At 43.9% G+C, this 28,000-nt stretch overlaps 1 protein-coding gene across 6 annotated transcripts in view; it reads left to right on the top strand.

Moving 5' to 3' along the window:
• OVCH1 (ovochymase 1) overlaps positions 1–23,312 on the top strand; it is a 37,943-nt gene extending 14,631 nt beyond the window's left edge. For 2 of the 6 annotated variants that reach the window (XM_084516825.1, XM_084516830.1), the window contains 22 exons: positions 946–1,074; positions 1,549–1,617; positions 2,077–2,257; positions 2,651–2,723; positions 3,383–3,578; positions 3,689–3,846; positions 4,687–4,843; positions 6,610–6,717; positions 8,842–9,063; positions 11,959–12,084; positions 12,491–12,629; positions 13,236–13,378; positions 14,334–14,468; positions 15,567–15,602; positions 16,708–16,932; positions 17,733–17,897; positions 18,626–18,658; positions 19,220–19,427; positions 20,196–20,359; positions 21,626–21,726; positions 22,795–22,929; positions 23,090–23,312. In XM_084516825.1, the coding sequence (XP_084372951.1) occupies positions 946–1,074; positions 1,549–1,617; positions 2,077–2,257; positions 2,651–2,723; positions 3,383–3,578; positions 3,689–3,846; positions 4,687–4,843; positions 6,610–6,717; positions 8,842–9,063; positions 11,959–12,084; positions 12,491–12,629; positions 13,236–13,378; positions 14,334–14,468; positions 15,567–15,602; positions 16,708–16,932; positions 17,733–17,897; positions 18,626–18,658; positions 19,220–19,427; positions 20,196–20,359; positions 21,626–21,726; positions 22,795–22,929; positions 23,090–23,254 (3,068 nt within the window). In that variant the 3' untranslated portion in view covers positions 23,255–23,312. Of the gene's footprint in view, positions 1–945; positions 1,075–1,548; positions 1,618–2,076; positions 2,258–2,650; positions 2,724–3,382; positions 3,579–3,688; positions 3,847–4,686; positions 4,844–6,609; positions 6,718–8,841; positions 9,064–11,958; positions 12,085–12,490; positions 12,630–13,235; positions 13,379–14,333; positions 14,469–15,566; positions 15,603–16,707; positions 16,933–17,732; positions 17,898–18,625; positions 18,659–19,219; positions 19,428–20,195; positions 20,360–21,625; positions 21,739–22,794; positions 22,930–23,089 lie in introns of all 6 variants that reach the window. The other 4 variants (XM_084516829.1, XM_084516827.1, XM_084516828.1 and 1 more) reach the window with 4 other exon arrangements.
• The last annotated feature ends 4,688 nt before the right edge of the window (positions 23,313–28,000 follow it).

The following is a 28,000-nucleotide window of genomic DNA, read 5'->3' as shown; positions in this document are numbered from 1 at the left end:
ATGTGAGCCAAAAGACAGATGATGAGAAGATGGTGGGTTTTTTTTGTTTGTTTTTGTTTTTTTAAATAAAAAATAAATAAAAATAAAAAATAAGCTGGGTAAGAGACTCAAGCTGTCCTGTGTTTGCCAATGAAAATTAATCTTTGGCAAACTGCTTCTGTTTTGTCCCCATCCATTTTGTAGCAGTAACTTAGTAATTTGCATGTGTTTACCAAGTGGTGAATAAGTATTAACATTATAGTTCCATTGAAAAGAAATCTGGTTTCCATTGGAAATACGTGTATTTAAATGGGAGGAAGAAGGCTGGCAAACTCGAACCTGGAATCTTGCAGGGGAGAGCTTTCAGCATCATCCTGACTCATTTCGGTTGAGGTAAGCCTTCCAGCATGGCTTTGCCATAGGAAACTTGGATTCTTACAGGCAATACTCCTTTGGAATAGAGTGCAAGTTCCCTGTCCAGCTGCAGCTATGGGACTTCCAGATGCTATGCAAACTGAGTGCTCTCAAAAGGAGGAGAAAAACTCTAGTAGCTGTTCTCTAGGTCCTCAAGCTATACACATAGACCATTTGGGAGAGATTCTGCTGGTACCCCACAATAGTGGCAAGTAGTCCTCAAGTAGGTTTTCCTTGTGCAGTGGGGGGCATTCATACTGTCTGTTCAAGATTATTTGTAGTTCCATCATGAGAAAGCTAGGATTGTTTTTACATATCAGTAACGTGATTGTAGGAAATTCTGCCTGCTATTGCTTATGCATGTTACTGACTACCATTGTCATGCAAGTGCCTCTTCTGATCAAAACAAACTTTTTCAGGTAGTCTCCGAATACTTAGGGTTTTTGTTTTCTAGAAACCTAGATTAGTTAAAGCAACAAATGCTTGAGGGATGACATTTAAAAATCTTAAGAAAAAAATCTTAAGAATATACATTCTTGTTCCTTCCCACAGCTAACCTCTGTGGATTCTCAACTCCCAAACCAGTGCTGAGTCCAGGAAATACTATGCTGGTGCATTTTGAAAGTGATGGGGAGAACAACTTCAGAGGGTTCAGAGCCCAGCTCACCTTCATTCTTTCAGGTTAGTAGAGAGATGCCTGCTGTGTCTAACAATGTCTGCATCATCTGCATCTATTCTTAGATAGCCGAGCCTATTTCTTTAGCCTAATCCTGCTGCATTGTGTCAAAATAATTTTGAAACAGAATAGATGCTGGTGGCAGATTTCCCTTTCCTGAAAAAGGCAGATGAAGCAGGGTTTTCTTCTCATTTCTCACTGAGAAATGAGATGACTAACTTCTGACACCTGAAACAAACAGCCTTGCTAATTTTGTCATTCTAATATTCCCCTTGAAAATTTCATTATAGAAGAATCTTGAACTTGGGGGCTAGTCTGCTATTACTGCTCCCTGCTTTTGTGATTGTGCCAGCTGCTGCTTGGGGGTGACAGGGGAGCAGTGGTGAATAAGATCCACCTTCAAGTAGGCCCTTTTTTTGAGGGGACAGGTAAGAGTTCTTAATCTGAGTAAGAGCTAACTCTTTTTTCCTCTCTTGTAGAGGAGGCAGGAAGAGAAGACTCAGGATTAGCTACTGCACCAGTGTTGCCTCTGAGGGATGTCCCCTTAGGTAAAACAACTAAGTTCTGCTCAGTCGATCCAGTCTGACCTTTTCTCTAATGTATAAGGATTCTGCAGCGAGGCAGTTGCTTGCTGACCTCAGGTCCCCTTCTGTGTACCACTTCCATGGACAAAAAGTGAAAGGGAGGTGCACCATCTCTCATTCCCCATATGTGTGGTGTGTTCTCTGTTTGGCCACGTGCAATTTCTGCAGGGAGTGGGGATGTGTAGAGGGTGGGAGAGACTTGCTTTCAGTGCCTGAGCCTTGTTTGGTCTCAGAAGTGCTGAACTCCTTAGGATTCCAGGATTCCAGCTTTCATCTGTCTGTTTTCCTTCCCCCACCCGTTGCAGACAGGACAGACAAACTTGGTCTCTCCTGCTTCTTTGACCTAGCTGTATCCCCTCCATGAGGTTATCTAGGAAAACAGAAAACTTTCTTGACAATTTATAACCACTTTGGCTCTTGCAGACAGCTGTGGCCTTCCCCCTGTGACTCCCTGGTGGCTGTTCAAGCGCGTTAGCGGGGCTGAGGAGGCCTGTCCTCACTGCTGGCCATGGCACGCTGCCCTGAACTTCCTTGGAGACTACCAGTGCAGCGGGGTTGTCATCAGCCCCACGTGGATCCTGACAGCCGCCCACTGCGTGCAGCCGTGAGTGTGTCCAGTGTGTCCCCGGCCACCTCTGCTGCTGTCCCTGTCCTCTGTGCTCCCCGTGCTCCTCCAGGCTGGAGAGCTGCAGGTCTTACTCACACCTGTCCACTGTGAGGCTTCCCTTCTGCCCTTCCTCTGTGATGAGTGATTTGGGAGATGGTGATGACTTGGTCCTGCCTGTGAGATCTGTTAAAGGTAATTGGGCTGGCTGCAGTCAGAGCTGTGGCAAAGCCAGAACTGATGCAGTGCGTTTGTCAGGGTGAGAAGCTCTTGCTCAGCAGTCCTGGGAATAAGTGACTAATTAGAGAAGAGCCAGAAGGGATGTATGACTGCTGAATAAGGAAGCTGTATGGCTGACTGTAAGTAGCTCCAATGTTTGCTTTCATTATACAGATCCAATAAACCCTTGCACTGGACTGTGACAGCAGGAGACCATGACAGAGCCCTGAGAGAGTCAACAGAACAGGTAAAAACAAGCAATACCATTAGAAATGTTGACTTTGATATATTTGCCCTTATCATATTCTCAAAACAGATCTAAGTCCACAAATAAAACTGTCTTGGCTGCAAGACAAAATGACCAGTACGTAGCCCACATTCAGGGATGAGAAAGGAACTCCAGTAACTTGGTCTTTTTCAGCTAACTTGCAGCTTGTAGATGTATGTTTTATATATATGCCTCTTATTACTAGCAGTAAAGACTTAAATCTAGCAGATGACTGAGTGTCCTCAATATCTTACTCTCTTGGTGCTGAGCAATACATCTGTCAATAAGATGGTTGCTGACTCTTTCTTACTGATGGGGAGGAGGAAGAAATAGATGTGGAAAAAGTGACTCACACCAGTCTTCTGCAATAACCTTCCTGACTTATATCTGCACGATGGAACAGCCATTGCTGTAGGCTTAGGAGGTCTAAATAATACATCCCAGAAATCTTCTCAGCTTTTCAGCCTAGAAGCGAGGGATTTGGCTTCATCTTTAAAATCCTTGCACCTTCTTTCTTTTTCATTAGCTTGGTCATTGCTTGGGGGATTTTTGCTATCTTCTTTTGCAAGTATGCTTTCAGGATGCAGTTAGAAGGCAGCTTGTCCCTTCTTTGCCCTGATCCCTCTGATGTGGTACAGGTGAGACAGGTTAAAACCATCGTGGTACATCCTCACTTTGATGTGGTGAGCTACGACTCTGACATTGCCCTGGTGCAGCTGGACATCCCTCTGGAGTACAATGCTGCTGTGAGGCCAGCGTGTCTGCCCAACAGCACAGAGACGTTATCTTCCTCTTACCTCTGCACTGCATCTGGCTGGGGCATCACTGAAGAAGGTGGGACTTCTGATTTTTGCAAGTTGCCCATTATAAACTGAACATATGCTTCCATCTCTTGTTTTATTCTTCTGCCAAGGTCTTACTTAGAACTTAACTTATTTCCCAAGCAGATGGGGGCCAAGCTAAGCGACTGCAGCAGATGCAAGTGCCTGTGCTTGAGAATGAAATCTGTGAGAGGAATTACTACTTTGGTCACCCTGGAGGGATCACAGCTGGGATGCTTTGTGCTGGCTTTGTTTCAGTGGGAGGCCAGGACCCCTGTCAGGTGAGTTAAAACTAGAGGTGAGCATTCTTGAAGGCATCTCTGTATGGGTGTTGGTAGACCAGCTGGGGAAAGAGGCTGGTGAGGACAGGAGAACAGCAAAGGCAGTTAAAAACTCAAACAACCTGCTGTTCCTGAAGTGGGCACTGCTTACGTGAACAAGAGTCAGTCAGTCTGCAGATGCAGTGTGCAGTGTTGCTTGGAAGTGGGACCATAGGTTTTAGTATTTGTCTGGACAATAACGTTCAAGATGCTGGTGGAGGAGAGGACGATCGTCCCTGCACTTCCCAAGTCCCATTTCTTCCCACTGAAATACCTTCTAATTACTTGCTAATTTTAGCTGACTTGGAACCCCTTTCAAGGCATGCTTTTCAAGGTGATCTGTGGTCATTTCTATTGTTTTTATAAAAACTCTTGTTCAGAGCAGTGCCTGAGAACTAACTAATCTCCCTGAAGTCATGAGAGTCATGAGGCAAGCTGGTAAGAACAGCTGAGTAAATAAAAGGCAAAGTAATTTACTGAGGCACTGTCAAGCTAAAATGCAGGTTCTGCTCAATACCACAATCTTATGGTGGACTGATAAATGATGTGTACCATAAAATATGATTGACTAGTGCTCTTTGGTTTTCAGCCTGTGCTCAGTCTTTATTCCACACCAATAAGCAAGCTGTTAAATTAGTCTTTGTTCCAGATCTGGGGTTGAGCTGCCAGCAGCTGTGGGCCCTGTTCTTGCACAGACTTTTTTTTCTTGGGCAAATCTGATCTTTGACAGCTCTCCTCTCAGCTGCAGCAGTGCAGAGGCCAGATGAGAACTGCAAGATCCTTTTGTGTCTTGGTTCCTAGGGTGGTTCTGGTGGGCCCTTGGTTTGCAGGAAGGAAAATGGACCATTTATTCTTTATGGCGTTGCCAGCTGGGGTGTTGGCTGTGCAAGTCCAAAGAAACCAGGAGTCTACTCAAGGGTGAGGATTTTCCTGGACTGGATAAGACTGACAATGAAAGGTGAGTTTTCCTTGTCTAAACAATCTGAGTCCTGAATATAACTCCGTTCTGGAAAATATTCCAAGTACATTGAGATTTTTGTCTGGTAGACTTTTACAAGAAAGAAGGAAAGAAATCCAGATGGCTTCACTGACTTCCTGCAGACAGTCCCTTCTTCCTCCTCTTCCTTGCACCTTCCTTGTAAGGGGAAAAAAAAAGCTTACTAGAAATTGGAATGGGACTTTCAGAAGCATGAGACTTGTATTTAACACTTCTGGCTCTTAAATGGAATGTAATCTCTGGACAAATACCTTTCTCAGTATAAAGCAGCTGCTGCTGAAAATTCCTACCAGACCCATGCTTTGATAGATGGATAGTCTGGGACAACACTAAACTGAACTTGTGTGTGCATGCACATTTCTGCAAGATAAATTTCTCCAAAAAAAGTACAAGGGAAAATAACTTACCTTATGTACTAGTGAATAAGGACTGATATAACGAAAGTGATGGGTCTCTTACAAGGACAGAGGTCCCTGTTATTAAACTGAGGGTGCTCATCATAGAAATGAGGGGAGCAAAACCATATGAAGTACTTCATGTGAACCCATCAATGTCATACTGCTTCCCTGCACCAGCCTTCTCTGCTCCTCTTTCCCAGAAGTTTCTTTCCTGCTGAGGTTCCTCAGGCCAAGGTGAACATGGCTTCATAGTTTCATTGGTGAACAGAGAAATCCCCTCCTTCAAGATATTTAATCTAATGTGATTCAAGAGATTTCAAAGAGCCACCAGATAGCTTCAAGTCTCTCTTTTTCCATGTTAAATAAACTGATTTGTCATTCTAGAGAAATGTTTCACTTTGGCCTTTGGCTCAAAGTAGCTGTGCTGGGAAACTGCTGATGTAAAACATTTGTCTTCCAAGGCTTTATCCCTCCTCCTTCCCTGCCTGCACACATGTACAGCCAAGAATGTAATTCTCCATTTAGTGAATATTTGGGATTGTCCCACAACCTTTCTTGGGAAAGAGCTAATCCTGGACAGAGTTTTTGTTTCTACCCAGCCTATATTTTATTATATTGCAGCCAGGAGAAAATGGAAGACTTCTGCTAACAATACTTTTTTTTTTTTTTTCTTGTAGCATGAATAGTGTGCTGTAGTTATGAGCAGGAAATTAAAGTATATGTTGGAGAAAAGAGCACAGTGTGTATAATGCTCCATTCTGGAGTCAGATGAGCACTTGGACTCCGCTGCTTTGTGCTGCATCTGTCTGTCTTTCTCCCTCATGGTGCTATTCATAGTCCCGTGTAGACCTAGGAGAAATGTTAGTACAGGTGCTGATTGAGGGAGAACTTTCTTCCTAGCTAAAACCAGTTAATGAAGCAAGTTATCACTTGTATGGTAGCCAGAGCATCCCCACAGGTAAGCTTGGAGCTGGCTGGAGATCTTCCATACCCCTGGATCTGATGCAACTGGCTGCTGACCCTGGCACTCCATAGGCTGTAATGGCTTCTGTGGATTTACTGGAGGTCAGGTAGCTTATGCAGAAGAATTGCTCAGCTCCATAGCTGTAAATTTTTCCTAGAGGTGGAGGCTCTAGTATTGCATTCAGCTTTTTCACGTGGTTTCATATGAAAGGTTCAAAACCCTGAGGGCTTTTTGAGCCAGATGCTGACCACTGGCTCCTTTACTTGACTTTCATACAGGCATGATTGCATGTTGTGTGAAGTGCTTGGCCATGATAACTATTACTGAGTTTTGTATTAAATGAAGTGCACTGTGCTTCTCCTCAGATGCTGCACAGAGCACGCCATGGGGAACTGAAGCTGTACCTGGAACCTTGGTGCAGGAGCAGCCGGTGAAATTGCCTGCAGAGCTACGGGAAGAGGCATCAGCACAGGGTAACTGCACAGCTGTGTGGAGCTGCTGTGTGCAGGAGGCTGTAGCATGTGGTCTGCAGATGGTAGTGGAGCTGGTTCAGTTTGGGGAGCAGCTCTGGGTGGAGCTGGGTAACAAGTGAGTCTCCTAAAACACATCTTCTGTATTCTAGACTGAGTTTCTCACGGTAGGGACAATTATTTGATCTCTTGTGCATGTACCTAGCAACACCAGAGCCCTGATCCTGGGCGAGGAGCTGTCAGCTTGTTGCTTTTAAAGCACAGCAAACAGCCCTGTCCTACTGATGTGCCTTCCCCCACTGATAAAGCATTTAAAAGTTTCTCTACATCTGATACTGTGATAGTGTTGGAGGAGGAATGATGCTGAGGCATTCTCAAGTTTCTGGGTGACACTGGCTCTGGCAACAAATAAGTGTTGAGGAGGGGATGTGCAACCAGCACCTCTACTTGAGGACTTGTGATGTAGCCAGGGTGTTGGCATGCATTGTGTGCTTTCCTCTTCTCATTGGCATCCTTGGTGGCGCTGCAAAACCTCACACCACTGAGATAAAAATAGGTTCCCGCAGTGATAAGCTGCAGGAGGTGGGAAAACTTTCCTTGCACTAGCCCTGCAGCTCCAGCACTGGCTAGATGGAGCTGGAAATGCACACGAGGCTCTCCTCTGCACTGGAGGAGGCTTATCTCAGCTGAGCTGCTCACTACTGGCTGAGCTCAAACAGTGGCAGGTGCATCGTGCCACAATGACCTGAATCTGGGGCTCACCACGATTGCAAAAATGATTTTTAAAATGTGCCTAGAGACAAGCTCCTGTGTCTCAGCCCCATGGGCTTTACCCTCCTTCCAGATGGCTGCAGTTCCCTGCAGTCCCCGCTGCCAGCACAGGGCCCACGTCCTCCAGCAGTGCTGCATGCAGGCAGGAGCCCTTGCCTTACCCTTGCACAAAGCTGTGTGATTAACTCGTTGCTTTGCAACCCAGGGGCTCAGCTCTTCCTCCTCCCCCTCGGTGCTCTCAGCACCCCATGCAGGTACGCAGAGACACGGTGTGGTGTCAGCATCCCGTCTTAGCAGAGAGCTCATAAATGTCGGTGTAGGAGGAATCGTGCTTAAACAGAATTAAAGCTGTTCTACAGAGGGTCTGACTTGAAAAATTGCCGCCTTGGGAGGCAAACAACCCTATTATACTTGTACTAAAGGGATGTACAGTTCTCATTAGTGATCTTGTTTTCTCTCCTCCTGCTCTTATAACTACTCAGATGCTTCCAAATATTTCCCTGTTGGATTGGTCTCTTATTTAACAAGTGTTGAGTCTGACTGCACTGTGCATGCTTGTAGCTGCAGGCTAAGCACTCTCCTACTGTTTCTGGAGAACTAGAGAATGAACAGACAAAAGCATAATATTTCGTAACTCTTGTCAAAGGCTGGTTGCAAGGTCAAGGAAGAATAAATAATTATGTAATTTCTTTTCTTCCTTAACACTGAGTGAACATTTGAGCTTGGTAGGCTTCTTAGCATGGGGACCTGGCCAACCTGGTATGTGTTTATGTTTTCAGGCATTGATTTATAGCACAGCTCAAAAGTAATCTTCAAGCTGGGTCTTCTTTCCTCTACAACCTGGTATCTTGCCCCATTGCCTACCTTGTGTCTGATGACTTGTCCTGTTGCCTTAGCCTCAGAGGCCTACTTTAATCCTATGCACTTTCAAAGATCCTACAGGATTGAACTGGTCTGCATGCTAGAGTTTAAAGAAATATATATTTCTTACTGATAGGAACACTATTTATTTAGGCAAAATGAAGGGATCAGGTTAAAAAAAAACACAAAACACAACACCTTAACCCTATGTATATATATTTGTGTCCTTCTAGTGACTGCAGTAGCTGTGCTTTTGCCTGAGATATCAGAATATTCAGATTTCCAACAAATCTAGTAATACCTGTGGAGGTAGAGAGGGAAAGAACGTGTTTCAAAATGTGTGTATGCCTGTACACACACTAGAAAACCATTTTCCGCTACTTTTATTGACCTGCTAGGTTATTTTCGATCATGGGCAGAACTGGCAGGTTTTATATAAAGCTTTTACTGTCTCTTCTTGATGCTTTTATCACTGAAGTGTGTATTTATCCACAGAATGTGTGTCAGAAGTAGAGCTAGAAGAGCCCCGGGGGTTTATCTCTGCTCCGTCCTCGTCAGGGTATGTGGGAAGCCCAGAGTGCTCTTGGATACTCCGTGTGTCTCCGAAGGGCATGGCAAAGATTATGGTAAAGCATCTGTCAATAAGAACATCACCGAACTGCCAAGAGGAGTTTCTTGGGATTTACGAAGAGAGCCAAGGAGGAAGAAAAGAGATAGGTAACAAGTGATACAACTAAGGATGCTTGGTACTAGAAATTTCTCACTTTCACTTGGGACATTTTCAGAAAGGGTTTCCATATCCAACTGCATGGCTCTGATGTGTGGCAGACTTCATTAAATTTAAGACCCAGGGTTGTAAACTTGGCTGAAGCCCTTAATCCCTGTATGTGTGCTGCATTGACCCAGTAGAAGAGTGGCCCTATGAGTCCACTAGAGAGTGATAAAACAGACTAGATAGCAACAAGCTGTGATATTTCAGTAAATTGGTATAGAAAACTCTTGTCCACGTAAGTGACTTATGACTCCTGTGATAGTGGCAGCTCCTTATTCAAAGTCAATCCCCTTTTCTCCATACTCCCCAAAATCTCTGACATAATGAAATGTGATGACAGTATGTGTTGTATGCATCTTGGAGAGGGAATGAATCACTCTGAAGCTTTAGGGCCTGGGGAACAGGGGTGTGGCTCTTCCTTGAACCAGAAAACATGCTATTTTTCATGCGGAGGGCTGTGGTCTTCCTTGCTTTGACCCTGCTGAGGTACAGTCTGTTCACTGGGATGCTAGTCTACATAAAGACAAACCACAGAATGAAAATAAGAAAATAAAGATGAGAGTGAGAGCTTTAATGCTGCTTACCAGAAAGTTTACACTTCTGGAGGCCAGCGTGTCTGCATGTGTGGTTTGCATTTGTACCGTATGCTGTGCAGTGTGGCAGGGAGCAGGAGCACATCAGTGTAACTCCAGTGAGCTGGGCCTTTTCAAAATGTGTGGAGGGAATGCTTTTTGTTTCCTGTTTCAAAGGCTCTGTGTGCAGAGTAGGGGAATAGGAGGAGGGGGGAAAGTGGAAGAGATGAAATGTAGGGCTTGCTCTTACATCTGTTTGAAATAATACCTCCAATACTAGCTTTGTCTGCAGTACAAGCTGTGCAATATATAAACAGTTGTGTATACACATAAAGAAATTCAATCCCTGCCTTCACTGTGGTGAAGTCTTAGGAGAGAAGGGAGGAGATCCATGCCTCTGCACTCATGTACACAAATTATGGGCTTTATTTAGCTATTATCATTCAAAAATCGTCGCTGTTCTACATTCTTAGCCATGAGAAATGCCAACCAAGATACCCATGTCTGAAAGGATAGAAAAGTAAAAATGCTGCTGCTACATAAACCTGAGAATCCAATTTCATTTTTCTTAATATGGGGAGTTGGTTTACTCCTCCTCCCCCACCATCGCAGAGTCATTCCAAAAAGGATGTATAAGCACAGAGGAGCATGACAGGTTCCAGGGGTTGGTCTGGCTGTGCACTGGGAGAGACTCAGCAGACTCAAGCTGAAAAAGGTGATGCAGAAGAAAGGTACTGGCTTCATAGGCTGCTTTAAAGGACTTAGAAAGGTTAGTAATTATTGCAACATACGGAGTATTAGTTAGAAGTTGTTGGACCAAAAAGTAAATGTGAAGGGGGAGATAATTAGAAACAAACGTTGGGGGGAAATTCACGAAGGTTAGATCTTGCAGAGTTTATATTGGGTGTGCTGACCTGAGAAGATGTTCCTTCTCCTAGCTCTTCAATGAGTTTTTCTTCCCCTCCATCTCCACTCCTCCCCTTGCTTTATTCTGGCTTTCATTATAAATTAAGTTTATATATTGTAGACATTATAAAGTAATTATACAGAAGGATTTCTCCTGGGCAGGCATCCACACTAGCATTCAGTTGAAGAGTGGTGGAGAAATCCACCGTCAACCTTAGGGAGCCCTTTGGGTGACTTCCAGGGCATGGAACTTATGTTCTCCAAATATTTCCAAAATTAAGTAATGCCTCTGGAGAAAGTTTTTAGATAATAGCTATTCTGTGTAGTCTCTTGTCCTCTTATGTCACAGCAGTGATTAAAAACAAGGCTGAAATGTAGCATGTCCTTTAACTCTGAGGTGGAAGGGAAAGAACAGGAAAGGGAAGATGTCCTAAGGAGCTCTTGGAGCGTTCCACAGCTGTTTTCCTCCAAGAACTTATTTATAAAAGCGCACACAAAAAAAATCAAGTATGTCTGTTACAGCTGAGAATAACAGTTTAACTATCATAACTATTTATATGCAGGACAGAGGAAAATACTATCAGAAATGGGGCCATCAGTCAAACTTTTCCCTTAATAGGAGTCTAATAGATAGTTCCCTAGAGCATCCTCCAGCATACAGACTCGCTGCTATGTAATAGTATTTTGTTATGGCTGGCAGTTTTTCAAGGTTGGGTATATTAAACTAGATTTCTATGCCTATTTATATGCCAACATATTGAAACAGCATCTTTTTTTCTTCACTCCTTCTCTAGAGCTAGTGAGCAACAGAAGTCAGTGGGTGCCTGTCTCTAAACCAAATCTCTTTTTCTGAGGAACCTAAAACATAGACTTGGGCTTTAATGTTGATGTGAGTTAGAATTCTGGTATGACAGTGAAGAAAGAGGCTGGGAAATTCAGAGAGCCAAAAACAACCCCAGAATAGTTTAGCGTGCTTAACAACTGAAAGTGTCTATCAGTGGAGGTGGAATAATGCCAGTTTCCTGTCCCATCTCATTCTCAGTTTAAATGTAAGAATGAACCATTAAGTAGTTTAGCAATCTTTCAGGATGGTTACAGCAAACAAAATGTCTAGCCTTGTAGATAGACTTCTGACAGCCAATAATGAGCAATGAACTGAGCAAGTCCCCGTTGGCCAGCTGTGGGGCGTCTCTTGAAGGGCAGGAGCTGGAGTCTCTCTGCCTTTGCTTGCATTGAGTATCTCTGAAACATGAGTAGTTCCCCACTTTTCTGCCTTTCCACAGACTATGAATTTTACTTATATGAGAGATGTTTCTAAAATGTCCCTTCTTACAAAGGTGTTGTGCTTGGATTTGCTTCTAGCTGTGTTGTGTGGTACCCTGATTTCTCCTGTGATCCTTTGGAGCCCTGGGCCCATGGTGAAGGTGGCATTCCACTCTGTCAGCCCCGCTGCTTTCAGCATCGAGTACTTGATGCTCACGGTCCAAGGTACAGTCAAGAAGTACAGCTGCTTTTCCCTCTAAAGATGATGAACTGAGCTGTTAGACTGAAACTTCAAGAATGAGCTTGTTTACAAGGCGCCCTTATGGAGTTCATGGAGACTTTCCATATAGATGTTCTCCAAGTATGCATAAAAGAGAGCCCTCCTAAGCTCTAGCCTGGGTACAACTGACTGCGAAATGCTGAAGCTTGAAACATGGCTAAAATTAACTTAACTCTTACAGTATTATGATGAACAAGGTCTGGCCTAGTGGTATAGGAATGTAGTAGTTCTCAAAACTGGTTCATCCTCTAATTGGACATGTCACGTCATACAGGAATTGTCATAGTCCATGGTGGAAGTCTATTTAATAATAAACCTGAATTTCATGCTTTGCATTCTTACTCCATCTAGGACAAAAACCTGGAAATATCCAGGAAAGTCCCAAGAAGATAAGCTCAGAGCTGTCACGATGCAAGGATGCCATCCTTACAGATAGGGAAGGGAAGATCCAATCACCAGGGTACCCCATGAGATACACAAACGCCACCAGGTGAGCACCTGAGTTCTTCTGGTTCTCGGAACTCCCACGTTAAAACCTGCAAATATGAGATGGCTTTTAATGAATCTATAGGTATTACAGCTCCTGTTAGAAAAATAACTGGGCAAGTACCTCAAAAGTAGTCAGGAAAATTGGAGGGGGAGAGGGCACACCCGTACCTTCACTCCAGCAAACATCAGACAAAATCTGATGCATGTGGACAAAGCTCTCATCATAAAGTACGTCAGGCTCCTGAACATGGCACAACTGAGGGCTTAAAAATGGCAATGCTTAACTGTGTTGCTAAAAACCTTTTGGAACTTTCATCTGTTTTCCTTTTCTTTCTCCCTTATTGTGCTTGGGTAGGATAAGAGAGAACTTTCCATTCACAAGGCAATAGCACAGACTTCTGAACTGTTCAAAAAAATTTAACTTCAGAAGTAATGAATAATATGCCTGAAATAGATTTGGACCAGTATCTCATCTTTGACTTCTTCCTTTACATGGGCATTACAATCCCTTTTTGCCTTGGCTCACATTTTGATAGCTATCCCTAGGAAAAAAGAGCCAATTGTAAGATATGCCAGCATTGTGACTTTGTTCTTTTGCTTTGTGCAGCAGCTGCCACTGGAGAATTATAGCCCCATTAAAATCCATTATTAGGCTTGAAGTCCTGGACTTCTGGACTGAAAGAAATCTGTCTAATTGTCATGGCCAACTGATGGTGTATGAAGGATTTGGACTAACCAAAGAGTTACTAGGTGAGAAAGTGCTTACCTTAATGCTGGGGTGGGAGAAACAGCGGAGCTGTTCTAAGTTTTGTAGCAGACGGATGGGGATTTTTTTTTTTTTACATGGCGTACTTCCATGCTCCAGGAGGGATTTCTGATAATACTTGGAGCTACTTCAGCTAGCTCAGTATCTTTCCCTTCTTAGGAATGCTGTTGCAATCAAATGTATTGGATGTGAGGTCTTAATCATGGCATTGCTGTGCCTCAGAACAATGCGGGTCTGTCTGGGTTGCTTTTCCCAGGCTTGAACATGCAGCGTGGCAACTTGCTGTGTATGTCTGCAACTGTGTGCCAATGAGGCAGCAGGTCAAAGTGATGGGGCCAGGAAAAGGGAAACTTTTCCTACTGCCATGCTGAGTGAGGGGAGGTACCTGCCTGCCCTGACTGAGGGGCTATCAGCTTTGTTAGGGTATTGCTGGGGAAGTGGAGTCAGCATCTGGAGGAGAAAGCATAGGCTGGAAACATAAACTGCTCATATATTTAGGGATACGAGGCTTCTCAGTGCCTTGATTATGTGAAACACAAAGTGACTTATTCTCCAGGGAGTGTAGATGCCCTGAGGTCTTGTGGATATGACATAGTGTCTGGCACAAGAGCCTGGTCTGCCTGTCAGAGAGGGATTTCTTCTGACCAGAGTAGTCTTGGTAGTTGGTACTTGCTCCTAGTGGTCTGTAGTAGTTATAACTGGGCATCTTCAACCATTTCCTTGTAAATGTCCCCATTCTGGTTTCAAGTATAGAGAGCTATATTCTGGACTTATGCTATAGTCCAGTGTGTGAATTCAAACCTGAATAGCATCAGGAGTTTGTTACTGCTTGTTTCCCCTCTTAGAAAGGGAAACCTTTTCCAACAGCATGTTTCTGGGAGATTTTGCCTTATAGAAGTCAAGAAAAAGGCTTTTGTCTCAATCTGGCCTATTTTGCAGGAAACTTCTGTGGTGATGCTTCAATCTACCCTGTAAAATCCCGAGGCTCAGTGGTGACAGTGACCTTCACTTCCAGGGCTGAGGCAGCTCTGAAAGGCTTTCTCTTGGCTTACCAGATGATATTTCCTGAGCAGAGTAAGTCTATTGCAGTTTTGGGGTAGGATGAACTAAAGCTGAAAGTAAGGTTCCTACTAAAAAGAAGGCAGGGAGGAGAATGTGGAGGAGAAAGGTGGAAACACAGTGTTAGAACAAAAATATTCACTGCTACTTAGGTGCGTGGTGTCTTTTTTTTTTTTTTTGAGGATGTTAAGTTATATCTTAAGTATTTAGTATGTCAGATCTATTTATTCTGGAGAGAAGTTACCATTAAGAATAAGATTGAGTAGTATCTTTGAGTGCTGATGATAAAAGGCGTAAGTAGTAATCTAATTCCTGTGCTCATTCCCCACAATAAACTTGTAGAAAGGAGCTACTAGCTTAGACATTCACCCTTTTTGTTCTGCTCCTACCTAACTCCCTCACACTCTGTTGCTACTTCTATAACCTCTCTTCTGTAGGCAATACCACTGTCAAGCACTGCAGATGCCCCTGTACCCTCCAAGCCTCACCTCTACTGCATGCCCAGGAAGTTAGCCAGTTAATTGGGCTCTGAGCTTAAAGGCTGAAGGAAACCTATGTCACACTTTCACCTTTCTCTTCTTAAACCAGAGAACAGCTGGTGATACAGGCAGACATTTTTCTCTGAATAGCACTGCCCTGGCACCATTAAGCATATTAGTTACTTTGATATCTCAGATCAAAAATACCAGTTCAAATCTTTTGCCTTCACAGAAGCAAACAGTTCTGTGTTCCTAGTGGCCTGTGCCACTTCTATTCTCATTTCCCCTTCTCTTTCTTCTGTCTTACCTGTGCCTTCATTGCTGTGCAGACAAGCACATCTTTGTCTGTGTATTGTGCAAGTGTGTCAGGCTTCAGAACTAAATTGCAGCTAAATTTCTCAGATTAATTTTGTCAGACTTAACAGCACCATCAACAGAGACTTGGCTGCCTTCTTTCACGTGTGCACGTGCTTTGAACATGCACTCCAGGCCCCAGCTCCAAACACCAGGAGGTGCCTTTTCCACTCCCCTGCAGCCTGGCTATGAGTTGCTCTTGGCTCAGGCTCCTGTCCCCAGCATGGCCCTACATCCTCTGCATTCATGTGCCTCTGGTAAGGCAGTGCTTTCCTTTTAGGTCTGGAACCTGGAAACATGACAGATGCTGACAAAGGTAAGACAGGTTTTAACTTTCTACAAAGCTGGTGAGAGGGAAGAAAGAAAAAGCTTATTTAAAAGAAAAAGTGCCCCCACCTCTTAACGTATGTTCTGAATTTCTGGCTTAGGCAATAATCTCTGTCATAAGTAAGTGTGAACACATGAGTACGAGACTGTCACAAGCAACATTAGCTGTGTTAATACTAAATGTCTTCTGTTCTTTCAGTGTATCCCTCTTTTACTGTATTTATGTTCAGTTCCTGCTATCAGAGCTGCTATGCATGCTTGGTGAAACAGATACCTGGAGAGTATTATAACAAAATAAAAACCCTCCAGTAATTCCAATGAACTCAAATATATTGGATCTGGGATGCTTGAACCTGTCTCCCTGCTCTGCATGAGCACTTAACTTCTGCTCAGTTGGCCAGCCTGCCTGAAGCATATCCCTAGATGTTGAGCTAATAGAGACCCTCAAGGTGAAAGCTTAAAAGCCTCATCAAGCTTCTATATTTTTCATGTTTCTACCACGTTCAGCATTTTTTCTCAGCCCAGGAAGCCTGGTGGCCTTCTGCCCTTTCACCACAATAAAATGTGGTGCGATGTTAGCCAGTAGGTAGACATTGGATATGAAGTGTTTTATTTATGAAACTCCTGAAAACAATGCAGACTTGTCCACAAAAACATGTAATTAAAATGTTAACACAACCACAGCATAGACTACTTCATTTTGATCAGCTTAGTGGCAACTATAAATGCAAGGAAAGAGAAACATGCGACTTAGAGTGGCTAGTGAGTGTTTAAGTTTGAACCTGGCCCATTTGGAAAGCTTCCTCCGAGTGATCTTGTATGTATGGTCTTGATGTCTGGCCTCTAGATCACTTCAGAATTCAAGTCTGTTTACTCAAGTCTGTCGCCCTTTTCCTGGTTGAATAGTTATGCTTAAACTGCATGTGGAACTTGTGCTTGGGAGCTATGCAAACTCTAATTTCAGCCAACAGAACTTGCATCCTGACATTACAATCTTGGCTTTCTCCAATATCAACAGGCATGCTTAAAAAAAATACCATGCAGAAACAGGTTTGGGCAAGTGATTCTTTTCTTTATTTTCTTTTCTTCTGGAGAGTGCCCAGTCTTTGATCTAATTCCTGTTGGAGCCACTGAAATAACATCTCCCAGTTACCCTGGGGTTTACCCTGACATGCTGAATTGCACTTGGACAATTTATTCCAGTTCAGGAAATAAACTGAAGGCTGTAATTAAAGACTTTGTAACTGAGGATGCAAGGGACTGCATTTGGGATTGTCTGAGTATTTATGATGGACCTCATCTCTCTTCAAGACTCCTGGGTAGGTTGAACTCATCCTTATTTGTTGCCTTACTTTTCTGATCCCTTTTATTTAATGTGACTATGTTCCATCCGTTTGTAAGGTGAGAGAGAGGGGGGACAGCACTGTCTGGTTAGGTATCTGAAGTAGAAGCCTATATAGTTGAGTCAAGTTGGTATCAGGCTTACCAAGAGCTATTAAGAGCAGTTCTGTCATCCAGGTATAAGTGGCCTGGGTTCAGTACTTGTTGACTTCCACTTTCAGTGTCATGGATATGTGGGATGGTACTACATTGGTTCCTTGTATAAAGCCTTTTTTCTTTAATTCTTTGTATCTTGGTAATTATCTTACTCTGAAACAAAGCTGGAGCAGGTACTGCTGTGAGTACCAAAGCTGCCTTGTGCCATATGGGCATCAAGATTTTTGGATACAGAAGTGCTCACTGAAACGGCTTCGTGCCTTTCTTGTTCTCCCACTGTCTCCTCCCCTTCTCTTCCCACATACATAGATATTTAGGGAACAGGTTGCTGAAGTAATCTCACTGAAGTATGAGATACACATTCATGTAGAGTATGGGAGCAATTTGGTTGTTGCACTAGGCTTCAGTTCTGCTTGAGCAGGGAGTGATGTTGCATAGACCACTGGAGGCATACCTCTTGAAAGACCCCAAGACCTCAGAGCTGTCTTGACATCACTAACCTATTCCAGTACCAAATGGTTTTGTATTAAAGATATGTCCCTGGAAATGAGTGTAGGGGCTGTAGTTGTTGCCAAGTACAATTTGACACTTTACTACGGTATTTTTTTTTTCTTTCCCCCAGCTAGCTTATGTGGCCAGAGAAAATCTTTTAGTGTGTTTTCTAGTAGCAGCTTCCTGACCCTTCACTTCAAAACTGATGAATCTGTGGGATACAGAGGCTTCAAAATCCTTTTTGAAGAGCTGGATCTGCAGCCAACACAAAGCAACCTGGAAGATGGTAGCCAATGTAAGTAATGGTCTGGGTCTTTCCATGTCTGCTTCACAAAAAAAAAAAAGTCCTGTTGCTAAAGTAGTACTGAGGGTTACAGACAGGCAAATTTGTAATGATTTTTTGCTAAAGGTACTTTGCCTAAAACTATTGCCCTGGTGGCATCAAGATATTCTTCTGTGTTCTCATGTATCCAAAACTGCAGTAAGTTAATTCGGTGCTCACTCCAAGTGCTTTGTGTTAGGTGGTAGTCCTTGTATCTCCACAGTTCTCACTGTCACTGAGACAAATATAGAAATGTTCCCAAGGAATGGCTGTTTCCTGAAAAAGAAAAAAGCCAACAAAAAAAAACAACTAGTTTAAAGTAGATGTATATTGGAAAGAACAACTAGTCTCACCATGTAACTGATCCCTGATTAATTAATAACCTCTATCTGGAACCTGACACTGTAAACAAGAAACAGAAAGCCAAACAGTTTAATCCATCTGTGCTAACGTTTGCTTGAGAGCTTCACTGGTCTTACTAGAGGGCTATGCCTTTTCCTGGGGCAAAGAAAAGGGAGAAAGGGAGCCTGTTATATGTATTTAAAAAAGAAAGTTTGGCTTCCATGGCATGATCCAGAGCCCCACTGTGAAACAAGGGGAATGTTGTGCCTCAGTCCTTAAAGATCTGTATAGGCTTCTCCAAATCAGCTCTGCCAATGGCAAGTATTTAATGGTCATCTTCTGTTATTTTTTTCTCCCAGACTCATCCTCTGTGCTACCAACTTCCGAAGAAAGTAAATACTACTCGTTTCTGGTTTTCTTTCCTTTCTCATGCTAACACCTCTTGTGATCAGTGAAAGCTGGCGGTGGTGGGATTCAGCTTATTTATGCACTGTTTAATTTGCTGTTACTGGAGTCAGTTGGGAACACTTCAGTGAACTAATTTTGGAAAATGGAGATTTATTGTACAGGAAACACTTCATAAATACCAGTTTTGATTTAAAAAAAAAAAAAGTCAGGAAATACTTCTCACCTGCAAAATGTGACTTCCCGAAAAACCTGTGAAGAACTGCTTACCCACAGCATGTTGGCCAAGGTATTAAGGTCTCAAGGTGCCAAGTCCTTGCTCAACTGGTGTTAGTTAGGGTCTTTATTTTTTGATATAGTATATATGGATACCTTCTCTTTTGAGAAGCAAAGTGTTCCTAACTCTCCAATATAGACACTTCAATCCTACCACAGGGCTGTTGTGGAACCTTTGGACATGGCTGTCCAGAACAAGTCCGCTTGCTTGGTGTTGAAGCTCATCAATTCACCAACAAGGAAATAATTCCAGAGAAATGTTTTTTTTCCAGAGATGGATCCATTCACTGTGCCGGGGCCTGCAACAAGTACAGAAGAACTGGGGGAGCCCCATGAGATGCCTAAGATGTGTGAAAGCAGCGAGGCAGCCCTGCTGTCCTCGCCTTGGCTGGCCAGTCTGCAGTATGAAGGTCACCACTTCTGTGGAGGCATTCTGATTGATGAAAAATGGGTCCTGACAGCCGCACGCTGCAACTTCAGGTGGGCAACATCCTCTCACCCAAGAGTGCTAAAGGCTCATTAGCATGAAGAGCTGGTCAATTTCTAATCTATCTTGTCACTCATGGCAAATACATATGGTCTTATTGTTTTCCACATGTCTACATGCAACCTGAGCTGGTCTCCAGTAGCTTATATCTCCCTGTCTTTCATGTTGCTAGCACAGACAGTGGTGGCAGTAGAGATAGAGTATTGAGCTTTGGTGTGCACCTGGTAATTTATTTGTATGCGCAGCCCTTGGAGAACTTGACATCTGCCCTCAAAACTGCTGACACCTGTATTATGCCTGTGGCCCCCACTATGTATTTACTAGCCCCAGTTAGGCTGAGGTGCCACGTGATACTGATGAACCTTCATCTTTGTTACATGTAGAAACCTGTGGTGGTGGTGTTGGTCTTGAATGTTTCATCAAAGCATTTATACAGCCCAGATCTGTAGCCTTAATATAGGCTCTGTCCCTGTTGGGATCTGATTCCTGAGAAGGTGAGCGACTGATCCACCTCTGGACTCTGTGTTAATCGCAACTGCAGCAAGGCTTTGTAGATGGAAGTCAAACTTCTGTCAGTACAGCAGAGAAAGTAGCGGTACCTCAGCTGGGACTTCCAAAAGAATCCCTGTGATGTAAAGTTGTAAGTCTTGGAGCATGAGTGTAGCTGGCAGCAAATGTTACACATGAACTTTGGACTCCTCCAGTTGAGCTATGGAGTTTCTTAGACTGAAAATATTTGATTTTTCTTTTTCATTGTTCAGTGTTCAAATGGATGAAGTAGTCCTGGGAAAAATACACGTGTTGCCAAATGTGAAGAGTAACAGCCCTGTGCTTGTGAAAGCTGTGCGCACACACCATAACTTCAGTGGCTTCCCTTCCACAAATGATCTGGCACTCCTGGAGCTGCAGGAACCCATCAAGCCAGGTACTGCTTGGGCCCAGTACACTCAGCTGTGATGGGGTTAATAGTTACAGTAAGACTCTGACATGGGGCACAGTGTTTTGTGTGTGTGTGAGGAGGGGGGTGGGAGGGCATTTGTCTTGTTCAGGAAGGGATGCAAAGAGCAAAATGAGCAGCAAGCCTTTGGGGAGAATTGCTTCCTATCTGGCTGAAATACAGCATGAGAATTAAGAATGCTTCTGCTGTCTTCAGCAGGCTTTGAAGCAGGCTCCTCCAAGCAAAGTTGCCTGTGACTTTAAGGTGAGTGTAGGCTAGGTGTGATTAGGTGATCTTTGCTAGTCTCCTGCTCTAGCTGTCTCCCAACCCGTCACAGCTGTATTGTGACCATTAAAATTAATGAGTCAAAAAGAAGCATGCATGTCCCAGGGGAGCTGTGCCACGCGCCCTCCCCTTCCTCCCCCCTATTTATATGCACAGCACTAATGGCACTCACCTTTCTGCCAGTAGCAAAGTAATGTACCTGAGATAGGGGCTGAAATTTGGAGAATAAGCTTATATTTTGCCTATGCCTTTTGCCTAAAATGCCTAGAAGATTCTTGTTAGAGGAATATTTTGTTAGGTTTTATATGACCAGGTGTGATACTTGGGTAGAGCTGAGAGAAGTTATTTTTCTGGTTAATATTATGTGTAGCTTGGGGCAGGACCTGGGGAAAGAAAAGGGGAGAGCGTTAAGTAGTGGGGGAATGTGATCTAGACAGAGCTGGTGCACAAAACCAGGGCATTGAATAAGGAGGCTAAATAAGTGCATGGATCTCTGTATGACATGGTGACTGTATCCACACAAAATGCCACAGTCCCCAGGCACTGCCTGTGGGCACTGATGATGGGGCTTTGTCCCTCAGGGAGAGAGATCTTGGGCAAACTGGCTTGAGGAAAACCTCTTCCCCAGGTCCTGGTTCTGTGCTGTTTTGGAGGGTCTCCTTTCTCACCTTCCAGAACCTGCCTTCAAAAGATGCTCGGTTTGACTGTGCTGTGACTTCAGATAGTGGTGCTTGGAGAAGGCCAGATCTGACTCATTAAAACAGCGCTCTCAGGCATTCAGCACGTACAGCGAGGGAACATATACATTATTAAAGCCCTGCCTCATCTGTTTTGCAGTCTCGTGGTGTATCACAGGAGGGGAGGGGGAGCCAAGCAGTGAGTTAAGAGGCAAGAAAAGCAGGGGACTGACAGGGGTAAGAGCAAGAGAGCTGTTCCTGGCACTGATGGAGACCTTGCCTTCCAACACAGGTGATTTTGCAGCAGTGGCTTGCTTAGCAGGCAGTAGGGAAGAAGTAAGCCCTGATGCAAGATGCTTAACAGCAGGATGGGGAGAGAGAGGAGCTGGTGGTAAGTGTGCCTTGGTCTGGTGTGAGAGCACCTATGGCCTGCTGAGGGTAGTAACAGCTGACTGGGGGCAGTGCCAGGCATGATCTGCACCCCATCCCTTCCCCAAATGTTGCTTGCAGTGTGTGAAACGATTTCCGGAGAGGAGCTGGGCTGCCTTCTCTGTCAGAAAGCAGCCACTTCTGGAAAGGCAAAACCAAGGTGGAGGCTCAGCAAAGGGGAATGAACTCATGGGAGATGAGATCACTCCCATGGTGTCTTGATGCCTGGGGCTTCTGGCCTGCGATGCCTCCCAGTGACAGCATCTCCTTTCTCCTTGGGGATAGCTTGGTGGTAGGGGAGGAAAAACTACTTCATCTTCAGACTGAACAAGGGCTGTGCCACCCCCCCGGTTCCAAATAACAATTGACCTATCCACCAGGAGATGCAGGGAACATGTGAGTGAACACAGCCGAAGCAGCCTGTCTGCATCCTGTCCCACTGGCCCTGAGCCACAGTCTAGCACAGATAGCAGCAAGGAAGCAAGCTACCAGCTGGCTGGAGGTTAGTCTGGGAAAACTGGCAGGGTGATGATGGACTTGGAGGTGCTGCCAGAAGGTGTGCTCATCCATGCCCTGCAAGAGTATTTTGTTCCTGGTGGTGTGCTGGCTTTGCTCTCTCTTAGGGGCTTGGGCCAACCTTTCTGGTTTGCTGGTGGCCCATGTGGAAGACAAGGGAGAGGTATAGGGCCTGTAAGGTTTTCTGTACCATGCATGCTTCCCACCAGTGACTGCCATCCTATTACAGCTCCTGGCTGATGAGCTTGATCCCCATGCCAGCTTCATGTCAACCAGCTTCAGGAGGCCAGGTTCTGAGCTGCACTGATGGCAAAAGCCAAGCTGGGTCTGGATGAATATGGGGAGAGAGATGTTCTTCTGAAACATATGAGAATCTGTGTGATATTGGGTGATGTTACTTGCAAGCTGGGATCTGTCCCCAAAAGTGCTCTGAATGGATACCAGGAGTGGTATTGGGGCAGTTGGTGCAGCATGACTCCTACCTAGGTAGTCAACCTGACGCTGTTGCATTTTCCAGAGGAGGAACAGGATTCCAGGCTACAACAAGTGGAGGTTTCCCTCCTCTCCTATGAGGCCTGTGTGAGCTACTGGGGACAAAATATTGAAGAGACCAACATCTGTGCAAGATCTGCTGGGGCAGCTTTTTGCATGGTACGTAACTGAAGGGGGTGGGAGTGCTATGATGTATGTGTCTAGGCCAGGGCTCAACACCATGCCCTCCCTGAACTTACTGGCTTTGAATGCTTATGATGCTGCTGATGGGTGGTAACTCTATGCTTTCATTCTCTCCTTACTCTTTTCCTTCTCTCAGGGGGACTCTGGATGGCCACTTGTCTGTGGGACCCATGGGCATTATAAGCTGGTTGGTATTGCAAGCTGGGCCAGTGACGATTGCCATCCAGAGTCACCAACAGTCTACACCAAGGTTTCTGCCTACAGAGACTGGATTTCATCAGTCACAAACCAAAAAATCTGAACACCTCAAAGCCTGTTCAAGTTTATTTGTTATTCCTCAATAAAGAGCTTGCAGAGTACATTGGGTAAATATTTGTGATTCAGGTCACCTTCCTGTAAACTTCTGGTTTGACAGCTCTGCCTTGAGTGCTCAGTTTTAGAAATCTTTCTACTGCAGCACAACTTGCGATGCCATAGCTCTGAGAATTCAGTTACATTGCCTACGCATCTCTCTGTATGCTTCTTCAGTGGTTAGGTGCATGCTTAATGTCCAGTCCTCCACACAGCTGGTACTTGTCTGTCAAAACAAAATTGGTAACCCCTGCTCATCTCAGATCATCTCAGATAACCTGATTTACCAGAGGTAAGTCATTTCTAAAATGCCATTGCCATAGCATGGATAGCTAAGATGAACTGCTTTAGCAACAGTGGTACTTCACTTCCTTTTTAGCAATCTGGAATTTGGTATGATGGCTCATCCATTGTAAATATACCTTCAAGTTTTGGAGAGCTTCATCTGTGACAAGCTCTTAGCTTTGTCTAATATTGGAAAGGCCATGCTGACACAATTCAATTTGTGAGGAGTTGGGGTGCTTTTTTTCTTTTTTAATGAAAGGCTTTAACTATACTTTTGGATAAACACTAAATTCTTGAGGAGGGAAGAGGGGTGGCTGACTTATCTAATTCTTTAGCTGGTAGCTTAAAAACTAGACTTGGAAGTGAAGTGTATTTGTGAATAAAGCCTACAAGCATATATCACTGAATTACAAGCCAGGAAACTTCTATTGCCTCCATCAATCTCTTCTGGTTTCAGCACTATTGTGCATGACATACAAATCTATCCTTTAAACAGAGGATAGGATGCTCTGTTCCAGTCTGCTGTATGTTAGTCTCCTTAAATATGAAAATATGAATGCAGGTGTTTCTGATAAAGCAACCTCGTGTCTGGAACCTTGGCCACCACCTACTGCCAAAATGGCTAAAGAACTACAGCCTACTCTTATACCTCATGCTATTCAAGTACAATAGTTTAATAAATTAAAAGTTGCACATGACCTTTTGACTTAGAAATATTGTCTCTGTTGCTTTAAAGAAACCCTTCTCTCTTCAGTCCCTGTCCCATGATACTTTTGGAAGGAAAACTCAGATATGCTAGCAGAAGTCAGAAAGCATCAGTCAATCTTTACAGAAATAATAGTTCCCCTGAACTAGTGGAGCTGTAAATTGCAGTATTTGTCAGGTTGTCATTGCTGATGACTGGCTTGTGTTATAACTAACTTTAAAAAAATAAATAAATAAAAATAAATTGCTCTGCCACCATGATAGTAACTATGGTGTGGGTTTTGGCTCAAAGATGTGATTTCCCCAGTGCATTTTCAGCTGTGCAAATAGAGCAGTTTAGGGCTTGTAATTCAGTGCTGTGTCGCAGACTGCAGAGGCTTTGTATTGTGAACGTGTGTGCAGCAGTGGGTGAACAACCTGCTCACTGAAACCTTTAGAGATGCAAGGGTAGGATGGGTCAGTCATCTACTGTTCTTGGTGGCAGGCAGGTAGAGAGAATGGAAACTGTTCCCAGGACTCCTGACCTGCCAGTAACTGTTCCTCATCCAAACTGAGGATGTGCTGCCTCATCCCAGGCATGGTGCTGCTCAGCCCCTGGGAGCTGGGCAGAGCTGCAGCCGGAGACCAGCCTTTGGGGTGCACTCGTGGAGGCAGCAGGAACCATCCCCCCAGTCTGCCTTGGGGGAAATCTGTAGCTTAAATTTCCCTGGGAGGAAGGTGTTAGGAAAACTTGTGGTAATGCTGGAAAAAAAAAAAAAGACAATGTTCATTTTATTTATTTTTTTTATTTTATTGATCTATAAGTGGGCAGCCAACTACTAAGAGGGGTAATTACTGACCTGGTAAGGGAAGTGTTATTATATAAAATGTGGGCTTCTAGCGTGGAGCTAGAATTAAAATGAGCATGTAGGGCATCTGCTGTTTACACTGTCCCTCAAGATCTGCTGCTTGCTTTCCTTATGGACCATCTGTTTGATGCAGAGGCATCTGGTAAGAGAAGAGGGAGTCTCCAGTCCACTGAGGTACAGCACTGCCTACAGCGAAGTTTTCCCTCCAGCTTTCAACAAGCAAGTCTGACTCTCATTTTGTAAATTTACTCATGGGGGAAAAGAGAGCTTCAGAACCATGAATTTCTTGTGCTTGCACCTTTTGAAAGGAGAGAGATACTAAAGAGAAAGGGATGCATGGGTGGGGAAAGTGGAATTGCATAATTAGTGACAAGTATTTCCTGACAGCATAATTTCCTGAAAGCATAGATCCTAGCAAGCTCTTTTCTCTAGTTCTACACTGACTTTTTTGCATTTAAACAGGGCAAAATAAGTGTACTCACCAGCTGTAACTTGTGTGCTTTGACTATGCTGCCAGCACAGGTGTTCAAAATCAGAAGGCAAGTTCTCCTCCAACAGCCCATCAGTGCAATTCATGCCAACCTGGCTTTCTCTGGACTCTGGGGCTTGTATTTCAAGGTTTAGAGGAAGAAGGAAGGAAGGCTCCTGCTTGGCATTGCACTCAAGCATGTCTAGCTATTTTTCATGGCACAAGAAACAGAACTGTGAAATCTCAAATAGTCTTGTTAGTTTTCTTCAGTAGCCATGAACACAACATGGCCTGATGTTTCTAGAATTGCTCGACCATTAGCAGTTACTGAATGAAGTTGATTCTCTTATCAAAAAGGCATATTCTGCTTAATTGCAACAGAGATATTATGCTGCTTCCCGGTCTTGCTTTGTGTTTTTTTTCTCTTCCCTTAAAAGTAGTTCATCATGAAACTGCAAGCTGCTGATTGAATAAACATTTTCTTTTCATTTCAGTAAGTGCTGGTTTAAGATGAGGGGCATGAAGTTTTTTTTTTTTTTTTTTTCAAAAGAAAAAAGTGTTTTGATTACTTTTCTCTCAGAATAGCTTGTGCTTAATGTTGGGGCTCAGATTTCTTCCTTTTAATGCTCCAAGTAGCATGCCTTATTTGTATACAGGCCGAAAGCCCTCTGGGAAGAATCTGTAACATTTGACATAGCTGAAACTTACTGCTGATCTGCTTTTGAGTTTGTATGTCCTTGAAGAAAAGTAGATGAGATGCTGCTTTTCCTTCCTCTGAACTGTCTGGAAGCTGTTTTAGCATATATGTTTCCTTGCAAGAGCCAGTTCTCTGTGTGTGTGTTTTTCTTTGGATACACAGTGAGTGCACCCACACACAAATAAGGATGAGCTGCTATTTTTCCCTCTCAAGACACACAGAGGATTGAATCCATGCTTGCTGTACTCCTTGCTCTCCCTGTGTTTAGTAGAGCCATTTATATAATTGCTGCCTTTCTCATTAAAGTGCACAAGCTGAAAGTTTGACATAAGACAGCCAACACTTTTAATTGCCTTTGGTTTGACTAGCTGTGGCATACCTCTTTGAACGCAGCTGACTGGTGAGAAAGTCTGGGAGAGAAATGATGCACTTCTTATTTATGCTTTTTCTTTGGCAAAATTGCTCTGTGAATTTTTATCGCCTAATGGTTTCTCTGACACACTTTAAAACTCTTTAGCGCTCACCAAGAGACTATTTTATGGGAGGCTTGGCCCTGTAAACCATTTCTGTGATCTGGGAAGTGCTATCCTTCCTTTGCAGAGCAATCCATTTTGAAATTAGCTGGGCCTGCCTGCTCAAGAGGAACTTACAGTTGCTTGGCTGCTACTCCTGAATGGACCCATTAAATGCCCTATTTCTGTGAAAAGCAGCAAAAATCTATTGCTGACTAGCAGATCCTGAAATTCATGTGTATCAAGGGGAGCATAAATAGTTTGATTTCTTTGAGAGAGAATAGTGGTCTCTGGCTTAATAAATACTAACTTCTAACCAGTCTATTGAAAAGGATGATGGTAAAAGGGGGAAATCTGCTGGGACTTCAGCAAAGCGTGTGGGATCTGGCTTCTCTTGTAGTCAAAATGCCTGTTGAAATTGGCTGTGAGTATTGATATGGCTAATTGACTTATCCCGTGTTTAGCTATGCTGATCCTTGTTGTACTCTTGTGTGGTTTTAAAGCATGGTCTAAGGCTCCAGATCTTGTCTCTTCCTTGTCTCAGGTACCTGGTAGAAACATTGTCACCCTGTATCATCCCCACTGATGTATAAGGGAGTCTGTGGTAATTTATGAGATATTTAGGCTGCCAGCTCTGACTAACAAGGTTGAGTTGTGCTAGATTTAAGTGCTTCACATTTCCTCTTGGAAATCAGTGTGCTGTGGGTAGGTGTCTGCTCGCTACGACAAATTGTAGTGGACAGCTCCTGGCGAGTGATGTGCTGCTTCCCACTGCATTCAGATAAATGTTTCCAGTGTGGCCCCTAAGCTGTATATAACTTCTATTTGTGTATGAGATTTAGTACCCAAAGGGGGATGGGACAGAGAGGTCATCACAGGGTATGGTGGGTGATCTTGGAGGTTAGAACTGAGGAGCGTGTGCTATAAGCAGAGAACAGGACCTGAACCGTGTACATGTGATGCCAGGAGCAAGCCCTGCTTTAAAATCATGAGTGTCCATGTTTATGTTTGCAAAGAGGAGCAGAAGAGGAGGAAGTGGAAGTCTCATTTTGGAGTGGCAAATCCCTAGCACTTACATCAGAGAGTAGAAATGGATCCTGAGTGAAGACTTGCAGTTCATCAGTGAAGACAGTCAATTACAGGTGCCCCAGGGTCCCTAACCACTGCCAAGTCCTCCCTT

The sequence above is a fragment of the Aythya ferina genome, assembly GCF_964211825.1.
Source record: "Aythya ferina genome assembly, chromosome: 1".
Classification (NCBI taxonomy): domain Eukaryota; kingdom Metazoa; phylum Chordata; class Aves; order Anseriformes; family Anatidae; genus Aythya; species Aythya ferina.
The sequence above is the reverse complement of the archived record's forward strand: the minus strand, read 5'-3'. Positions and strand labels throughout refer to the sequence as shown.